The sequence below is a fragment of the Podarcis cretensis genome, assembly GCF_951804945.1.
Source record: "Podarcis cretensis genome assembly, chromosome: 8".
Classification (NCBI taxonomy): Eukaryota; Metazoa; Chordata; class Lepidosauria; order Squamata; family Lacertidae; genus Podarcis; species Podarcis cretensis.
The window spans coordinates 445,899-455,632 of NC_137177.1; the positions used below are offsets into that span (position 1 = coordinate 445,899).

A 9,734-nucleotide genomic window follows, 5' to 3' on the forward strand; every position below is an offset into this window, starting at 1 on the left:
GCGGCGGCGCGAGCGATGGCTGCGCACCGGGTGGGGCGGCGCCTGGGACGGGCTTCGCCGGCGCGCCCGGCCGGGCTGTCTCCGGGGGGCGGCCGCGCGGCCGAGAGGACGCCCAGCCCGGGCATCCAGCGGCGCCAGGCGAGGGTCACCGTCAAGTACGACCGGCGGGAGCTGCAGCGGCGCCTCGACACCGAGAAGTGGATCGACGGCCGCCTGGAGGAGCTCTACCGGGGACAGGTGAGCGGGCCGAGGGAGGCCAGCCGGGGGGACGCCCGCCCGCCCCGTCGGAAGCCTCTCGGGGAGACTCCGCGGGCTCCTCCGGCGCGGCTGCCTCGCCCGAGGGGGAAGGGGGGCAGGATCCGGGCTGCCATCTGGGGAGGCGCTGGAGGCGGGGGTCTTCTGCCCAGGGTCCTCCCCGGGGAGCGAGGGGCCCGGCATGAGGCGGCCTGTGGGCTTAGCATCCGCGGAGCCTGGAGCTGGAAGGGAACTCCAGGGGTCCTCGAGCCCCACGGAGGCTCACGCACGGAAGAAGGCTTTCGGGTCGGGCCAAAGAGACGCTCCCAGCTCAGAAGTGGCCGAGAGGGCAGCAGAATCCTCTCCCGGAAGAAGCAGGGCTCATTTAGCCTGCGGAACTCCCAGCCACTGCGTGGGCTCTTTGTAGGTCACCGGGAAGGAAGTCGCTGTTTCCAGGAAGCCTCGGGATGGAGCTGCTCGCCCTGACCCAGCTGCCCCCACTTTCCTGGTCATTGCTGGGGCAGCAGCTCCGTTGGCAGAGCGTGAGGCTCGTGGGTCTGAGCCCCCCTTTGGGCAAAAGATTCCTGCATTGCCAGGCTTGGAGCAGATGGGGTCCCTTTTCACACTACAGTTCTGTGATCCTTTCTCTTCCTGTGCCAGGGATCTGTGATCCAGCCAGGCCTGCTCCTCCCTTGCCCCAGATGCCATCGCCCGGCTGTGTGGCATCCCTGAAGCTGGAACAGGTCGGCTGCAGCCCCTTCTCCCTCCTGGCCCCCCTGGGGGGCTGCAGCCCCTTCTCCCTCCTGGCCCCCCTGGGGGGGCTGCAGCCCCTTCTCCCTCCTGGCCCCCCTGGGGGGGCTGCAGCCCCTTCTCCCTCCTGGCCCCCCTGGGGGGGCTGCAGCCCCTTCTCCCTCCTGGCCCCCCTGGGGGGGCTGCAGCCCCTTCTCCCTCCTGGCCCCCCTGGGGGGGCTGCAGCCCCTTCTCCCTCCTGGCCCCCCTGGGGGGGCTGCAGCCCCTTCTCCCTCCTGGCCCCCCTGGGGGGGCTGCAGCCCCTTCTCCCTCCTGGCCCCCCTGGGGGGGCTGCAGCCCCTTCTCCCTCCTGGCCCCCCTGGGGGGCTGCAGCCCCTTCTCCCTCCTGGCCCCCCTGGGGGGGCTGCAGCCCCTTCTCCCTCCTGGCCCCCCTGGGGGGCTGCAGCCCCTTCTCCCTCCTGGGTCCCCTGGGGGGCTGCAGCCCCTTCTCCCTCCTGGCACCCCTTCCATTTTCTTCTCCTGCCACCCCAATATTTCTGTGTGGCTTTCCGATGGGCAGAATCCCCATTAATCTCGCCAAATCCCTTTCTTGATCTTTCTTGATTCCTTGCCCTCGGGCAGGGTTAAGGCACTGCCCAAGACATATGGTGCCAGGATGTGAAATGGGGGGAGAGGGTCTCAGCTCAGGGGCAGGGAACTGCCAAGGCCCCAGGCAGGACGGGGAGAACCAGAGAGCCCTGCCCAGTTCCAGCAAGATGGGGCAGCCGGCCTGATTCTGGCAAAGGAAGCTGGCCTGCGTTGTTTATTTATTCCTTGCATTTATTTCCCAACTTTTTCTCCAAGGAGCTCAAAGTGGGGCACGTGGTTCTCCTCCCCATTTATTATTATTATTATTATTAATAATAATAATAATATACCACCCTATACCCAGGGGTCTCAGGGAGGTTCACAAAATAAAATCAAGATATAAAACCACAAAATACATAATAAAAATAAAAACAACAACCCAATTCCCCCCCCCCAACAGAAAAACACATTTTAAAAAGGCATAGGGTATATCCCTGCAACAACCCTGTGAGGCAGGCTAGGCTGAGAGATGCAGTGATTTGTCCCCCAGGTCACCCAGTGAACTTAATGGCTGAGTGGGGCTTTGACCCCTGGTCTCCCAGGTCCGACTCCAACCACTATGCCACACTGTCTCTCTCTGCACCGTCTCCTAATGGGAATCCTTTTCTGCTCTGATTTGGCTGGAGAGTCTGGATCCTTCCTTCCTTGGTGGCCCTTCTTTCACCCAGGCCTCTCTTCTCCTGTGGATCCCACATCGCGCCCCCACCCCCACATGCACAGGCCCCTGCCTGCCCACCCGCCATGGGCTGGTCTTGCTTGCCCATCCCCCCCTCTCTCCTGCTGCCACCCCACCTCAGTCCAGCTCCTCTTGGAGGGGCCCCCTGCCTGCTCTTGGTGCCCCCCCCCACCAGTGTGGCTTCTGCCTCCCCATATTCCAGAGCAATGAAAGGCAGAATTAGAACTCGGGTCCCTTCCCAGACCCCTCTGGAAATACGCAGGGATGCTGCCCCTGTGATTAATAAGAAGAGCAACAAAAATAATTAAGACCATTTCTGTGCTGCTCTTGGAGGCGACCTGGAGCTATTGACTTTGCCTTTATTAATTGAATTAATATCCTGCCCTTCATCCCAAGCCCACAGGGCGATTTGTTGGTGGGGATCTCCTCCTCCTGTCCCCCCCCCGAAGGGGCTGCTTTGGGGTGGCTTGCGGGGGGGGGGCAGACCTCAGCTGGTCCCACGAAAGAGTGGCTTTTCAAGAGGAAGAGAATGCATTCCTGCAGCCTGAGGCCTGGGAGGGAGTGAGGTGGGGGGGCGGGGGGGGCGGAGAGGAGCCAGACCCATCTATAAAAGAGGCGCCCGCAACCCTGCCATGAAAGGAAAGTTTCCAGCCCGGCTGGCTTGGCGCATCCCAGGGGAGTTGCAGCGAGAGCAGCAGGACTCAGCTGGCCGGCGAATTCTGCAGCTGCACAGCAGTGGGGGGACGGGACACAGCAGCGTTTGCCCCCGCCTTGCCTGCAGGCCTCCCCCTGAACCCCTTTGCTCTGGTCAGGACGCCCTGGGAGGCTGCAGCTACTGGGGCAAGCGATGGGGAGAGCTGGTTCTCTGCCGGCCGCCCTGGCTGAGCCCAGTGGGAAGCGCTGCTGATCTCCCTTTGGGGCCCCGATGGGCTGGGTTGGCTTCCAGGGCTGTCTGCAGGCGTGTCAACAGCTCAGGCCTCCGATCAGGAGGCCCTGCAGTGCAGGTCTGTCCGGTTGGAGGCCTTTCCCGGCAGGGCCCGATCCCTACCTACAGGATGCCTGATCCTTACGGAATAGGCTCCTGCCTTGACAAACAGGTCTTGAAAAGGCCTGGAGGGAGTCCTCTGCCTTTAACTGATCTTGCCCTTTTATTTTTCAGGGATATTTTAATGTTTGGTGTGTGTGTGTGCGCGCGCGCATAGCACGGTTCCACTTTGCAAGCCACCCCAGAAGGCTTTTGACCCTTTCAGCCAGCATAAACGAAGATAATGAAAGCAAATAAAAGCTGACCCACTCCTCGGTGGGCGACAGGGCCTTGGGTGCGCTGGGTGCCAAGGCACAAGCAGAGCGTGGCCCCGCCTCTTCTGCCTTCCCCTGCCCCCTCTGCAAGACCCCTCTTAGCAGCCCAGGGCTGGAGGAAGGCAGTGGGGCAGCTGCCTGCTGTGCTGCTTCTGGAGGGAGTTTGGGAGAGGCGCCAGCAGCCAAGTCTCTGCAGGAAGGATGGTGAATGAATGAATTTTATTATTACGGTCACAGACCAGTTCCGGGTCACTTACAATATCAGGAAAATCATTAAACACAAAACACAATTGCAATTGGGCACAACAGAGACAATTCAGATATAGTGGCAGTTATATATGTATCATTAAAATATAACCTAAAATTATAATTTAAAACCTTAATCACTTTGGTAGTACCACTTATTCCCTAAGTTTTATGGCAGTCGCACAGAATTTGGCCACCCTGAGTGTGATCTCCAGATCCTTGTTCTCTACCAGGAGTTTTAGACATTGAAGTTCGGACCCATTTGGAGATTTTGGTATAACAGGAGTGATGAATACCGAGCGTAGATCCCCGCAGAAACGGCAGCGTGACAAGGCCGGAGAGACAGTTTCTACCTCCACGAAGTCGCAGGGGCAGACTCAGGAAGGAGGGTGGCAAAGGGGGCATTTGGGAGGGGAAGAGGGGCCAACTGTGATGGAGACGAAGGCTGTTGCTTCTGGGATGGAGCTGCCGGCCTCTGCTCTTCGCAGAGCATACAGGGAGGGCTCTCTGGCTAACAGCTACGCTCTGCCTGTCTGGTCAGAGGCAGTGATGCTTCTGAATCCCAGCTGCTGCACCCGGGTCTTGCTTGTGAGTTTCCCATGAGGGCATCGGGTTGGCCACTGGGAGAACAGGCTGCTGGACCAGATGGGTCTTTGGCCCATTTTCTGTTCTTAGGATCTCCTAGCGAGCCTGCTTGTGGTCTTCACAAATGGTGGCTGGCCCCCCTATTCCAGAGCCCTGTAAAGGGGCTGGTCCCTGGTGAGGCCTTGCTTGGGCACAATATCCCTTTGCTGAGCTTTGGGGCGCTTCCTTGGTCCCACAGAGCCCAACTCGACCCCCTGGCTTTCGTTGCAGGAGGCAGAGATGCCGGACGAGGTGAACATTGACGATCTGCTGGAGATGGCCGCAGACGAGGAGCGGGCCAAGAAGCTGCAGGTTGGCGCAGGGGGCTGCTGCCGTGGGGGGGGGGGCTCTATGTCAGTGCCAGGGCAGCTGCGTGGCTTGCAAGAGGTTAGCCACCCTAGCCTGGCAGCATCTTCCGGTAGGGCAGGGAAACAGCCCTGTGTCCAAAACCCTGCAGAGCCTTTCTCAAGTCAGCATGGAGACTGCGCTGGGTGGAGCAGCCTTCTCACCCAGGTTGAGGCAGGACCCCATGTTCCTGTGCCCCAAATTTGGAGGGAGGGAGCTTTGTGCAGGAAACCCCCTGGATGAGATCCCTGAAAGAGCCGTCTCAGAGTGTGGAAGGTCACAAGGCTGCAGGTCCAATCCCTGGCATTTCCAGGTGGGCCTGGGCCAGAGGTGCTGCCAGCCAGTGTAGACAGTATTGAGTTGGATTGACCAATAGTCTGACTCTTTATAAGGTGGCTTCTTCACGGTCCTCTCCCAAGGCTGGTGGGCAGGATCCAGCACTCCTGATGATAAGATTTCCAGCCTCTGCGCATTTGTGAGCAAGCGAGTTCTGCCTCTGGCCTGGGTGCAATAACCAGGGATCCGCGGGGTAAAGGCCATTGGTGCAATTGATAAGCGCACCTGCCATGTTGCTGCGCCAGCTGGAAAGAAATCCAAATAGTAATAAATTGAAACCAAAAGAGCTTAAAGCGGAAGGGCATCCAAACTTTATCCAAGGGGAGATGAGTTTGCAGCAGGCCGAGGGGCCAGGGGGCCTGGGCGGGAGGGAGGGAGGGAGGCTTTTGGGGGATGAGAAGTGGGATTCTCCTCCTGCCCCCTCCCCAAATTCCAGGGTCAGAGAAGGGGGCTGAGATGCAGGGCAGGCTCCCCCAGCTGTTCCTCATTCTCCTCTCTTTGCAGAGCATCTTGGAGTCTTGCCACAAGGACACAGAGGTGGGTGCCTTTGCTCTTTGACCCCCAGGGACCCCTCTGGCTTTTACCCTGCAAGGGGAGGGAGGGGAATTAGCCGCTTGCCCCCCCCCCAGAGCACCTGCCGGATGAAGCCTCTCCCAGCAGGAGTGGTTGTCTGTGGAGGAGGAGGAGGAGGAGGGGATGCAGCTCCCATCGCTGGCGCAAAGCCCTCCCCACCCAGATACACAACACAGCCTCCCCCCTCCCTCCCAGTGGCTGCTGGGATGGCTGCTGGATCCTCCCGGGGATTCCTGGCGTTCCAATCCCAGCTGGTCACTCCTAAGAGCATCCCCTGCCTCCCCCACTGGATCCCTTCTGCTGAGAAGCACGGAGCCCCTCCCCCCAGGGCTAGCCAGCCTGGCTGCTCTCAGGGCAGGGAGCTGGGGGGCAGCTTCCGGGGGGGGCACTGTGAGAAGAAGACGCTGGATGGGGGGAGGCGTTGGCCGCAGCCAGGCTTTTCTGATGTCCTTATGGAACCCTCAGCTCCACAGGCAGTCTACCTGGACTCCTAAAGGTCAAGGGACCCCTGACCATTAGGTCCAGTCGTGACTGACTCTGGTTGCGGCCGAGAGCTGGTGTACAGCTTCCGGGTCATGTGGCCAGCAGGACTAAGCCGCTTCTGGCGAACCAGAGCAGCGCATGGAAACACCATTTACCTTCCTGCCAGAGTGGTACCTATTTATCTACTTGCACTTTGAGGTGCTTTTGAACTGCTAGGTGGGCAGGAGCAGGGACCGAGCAACGGGAGCTCACCCTGTAGCAGGGATTCGAACCGCCGACCTTCTGATCGGCAAGTCCTAGGCTCTGTGGTTTAGGTAGACGGATATTTGGTCCCTTTGAGAAGAGGATGCTGGACCGGATGGGCCCCTGGTCTGATCTGGCAGCCTGGCTCTCCTTGGGAATGCTTTCCCCCTCCCTTGCCGGCCGTTTTGACCCAGCTGTTGGCCCAGCCTGGCCTCTGACCCTCTCTCCCCACCGGCCGGAGAGAGGCGGGACTCACCCCTTCCTTCCTTCCTTCCTGTCGCAGGACTTCATCCAGGAGCTGCTGGGGAAGCTGAGGGGCCTCCGGACAGAGCACGTCCTCCGCCGGACCAGCCCCGACAGCGGAGGCGGCGGCAGCCGGGAGAGAGCGGATCAGGGCCCGGGGAGCCCGGAGGAGCGAGTGTGAGAGCCGCCTGATCTTGCGGAAGGCTTTGCCGAAAGCCTCAGGGGTGGACTCCTGGGGGAGGGCGGGGGGGGGGGGGGCTGCAATATAGAGGTCAGGCTGCCAGTGGCCGCAGCAAGCCAGGTTCCCAACGGTGTCTGGAAGAGGCGCATCTCCCCCCAGTTGCATCTGGCTGCAGGGAGGTCCCCCAGCCCCACAGCTGCTGCACCCCTGCGCCCCCCAGCAGCATCTCTGAACCCCCTCCCCATTGTACAGTGAACAGTCTTGTCTGCTTTCCGTGTATCCTGTAATAAAGCACTCTGTCTCAAATGGCTCACAGGTCAGCTGCTGCGGAGGTGGGGTTTCTTCTGGGGAGGGGGTACCTGTCGCACACCTGCTGCTGACATCGGCTGCAGGGATAGGCAGCCTGTGGCCCCCCAAAGCCATCAGGGAAACATGCAGTTGGAAGGGGCCCCCCTGGGCCATCTAGTGCAGCCCCCTGCAATGCGGGAATTGCTGCTTTGGATCCTGCTGGGCCCCCCCTCACGTGCCCAGAAGCCTCTTTTGGGGCTCCGGCCTCCAGCTCTGCTTCTCGTGAACCAGTCTGCCCATGCCCCACTCTCTGCCAGGGGCAAACTCTTGGGCTCGTCTCCAGCTCAAAATTGCCAGCGTGGCTGTGCTCTGAGGATGGCTCCTGCTGCTGCCTCCGTGACCCCCTGCTGCCCTCCCCCTTTGGAGGCTGTGAGCCTGGCCTCCAGCGGCCTTTGGGGCTGGGGGGTAGTAGCCTTGCGTGGGCCCAGTGGCCGTCTCCGGGACGCAGCCTCTCCCAGCTGCCGATCTTGTTTACAGCTCAGGATAAACAGCTGCACGCAGCACATCCCTTTTGGATGGGAACAACAAGGCCTTCTCCGCTGGCCTCTCCTGACCTTCCCAGGCCGCCTCTTCCTGCATTTCCAGCTCTGTCAGGGTTTGGGCAGCGAGGGGGAACAGTTACCCCTCCTCCCTTGGGGGGGAGGCTGCCCTTTTCACCGGTGGGGGGATTCCCCTCCTAGAGAGCTGGCCTCGTTTCTTTGCTTTAAAACAGGCTTCTCCTGCCCCAGTTGTCTTCCCCATAGACTCAGAGCTGGAAGGGACCCTGATTTCAAGGCAGGCATCTCTGGCAGGTGGCCAACGCAAGCTCCGAGAGACCACAACCTTTGGAGGGGGTCAAGCAGCTCTTACTGTCACCAAGTTCTTGGCTCTTAGAATCTCCTTCCTTGTAATTTATGGTAAATTCATCGGTTCTGTCCCCACCCCCCTCTCCAGAGCAGGGAGAAACGGGCGTGTTCCTCCTTCCATGTGGCAGCGCTTGAGATATCGGAAGACAGCTCTCCTATCTCCTCTTAAGTCTCCTCCAGGCTACACACCCCCAACCCCTTCAGCTCTTCCTCATAAGGCTTGCTTTCCAGACCCTGGATTATTTTAATCACCCAGATTAAAATGTGTTGCCCAGAACTGGCCACAGTATTCCAGGTGTGGCCTGGCCAAGGCAGAAGAGAGGGGAACAGATTCCCTTGATCTAGACACTCGATTAGCATTCGCTTCCCCGCACTCTCTGATGCGCCTTCATAGTTGCACAATTTCCTCTCAGCGCCTTGTTTTCCTCAGTTCCTCTGGCAACCCCCAGCGCAGCAGGGACCTGGGGGGCGGAGGGCCTTTTATGGTCTGCTTAGCTTGCAGCCACGGACCCAACTGGCACGGCAGACACCGTTTAACTACCAGGTTTAATGACTGGAAATGAACTCTTTTCAGGCTGTCCTTCCAAAAACAATGACTTCACGCGGCCCTTTGGCCCCCTTCAGCAGGAGGAGGCGGAAAACCCCACGGCGGCCTCCCTGGCTCAGCCCTTTCCTCGCTCGCAGCGGAGATACAGTGGGGCATTCATGCCTTTGCTGCTTCCCTCCTGCCTGCCCCCCTCCCCAAAGAGCACACGTGCCCATTGTCTTCTTCTCCCTCAATGGCGCTCTGTGGTTTGCTGTGCCAACTTGTGCCAGCCTCTGCCCAGAGGCCTCTTGCCGCATCGCAGGCAGCTGGAGAGAAACTCACCTCCCACCTTCAAGGTGGTAGACTCTCCTTCAGGGGGGTGGCTTTTAATAAATAATAATAATAATTTACTATTTATACCCCGCCCATCTGGCTGGGTTTCCCATCACTCTGGGCGGCTTCCAGCAAAATATTAAAATACAAGAATTCATCAAATATTAGCTTCTCTGAACAGGGCTGCCTTCAGATATCTTCTAAATGTCAGATAGTTGTTTATTTCCTTGACATCTGGTGGGAGGGCGTTCCACAGGCGGGCGCCACCACCAAGAAGGCCCTCTGCCTGGTTCCCTGCAGCCTCACTTCTCGCAGGGAGGGAACCGCCAGAAGGCCCTCGGAAGATGGACCCAGGTGTCCAGGGTGGAGACGCTTCCTCAGGTCTACTGGGCCTTTGAGGCCATTTAGGGCTTTCAAGGTCAGCACCAACACTTTGAATTGTGCAAAGCTCTGATGGCCGCTTCCGCCGCGAGCCCGACGAGAGCCACAAGAAGCCTATGATTCTGTGCCCTTGGCTGGGTGCTGAAAAATGGATTCTTGGCCACCTGGAGGAGGGGGCCGGGAAGGGGGAGAGACTGGCCGTGGGCAACTTAGCCTTTTCTTCTGCCCCCCCCCCTTGTGCAGGGAGTGCAGGCTGGCCTGACCCTCTGCTGCTGCGGGTGGTGAGCCCCTTCTTTGCCTCGGTGGAGAAAGGCACCAGGCTCCCCACCCAGCCTTGGCTCCGGTTGCACCCACTGATGTCTCCCTGGGGAGCCTGGTTCTATCTCCTTATTTGGCAAGAGGCAAAGGATGGCGGTGGGGGGCTCTCCGGACTGCCTCCGG

General features: G+C 59.8%; 1 protein-coding gene across 1 annotated transcript; it reads left to right on the forward strand.

Moving 5' to 3' along the window:
* Positions 1-7,166, forward strand: PPP1R14A (protein phosphatase 1 regulatory inhibitor subunit 14A). The gene is made up of 4 exons (XM_079985823.1): positions 1-237; positions 4,688-4,768; positions 5,642-5,674; positions 6,720-7,166. The coding sequence occupies exons 1-4, from the start codon at positions 16-18 to the stop codon at positions 6,858-6,860; spliced, it is 477 nt and encodes a 158-aa protein (XP_079841949.1). The 5' UTR covers positions 1-15; the 3' UTR covers positions 6,861-7,166.
* The last annotated feature ends 2,568 nt before the right edge of the window (positions 7,167-9,734 follow it).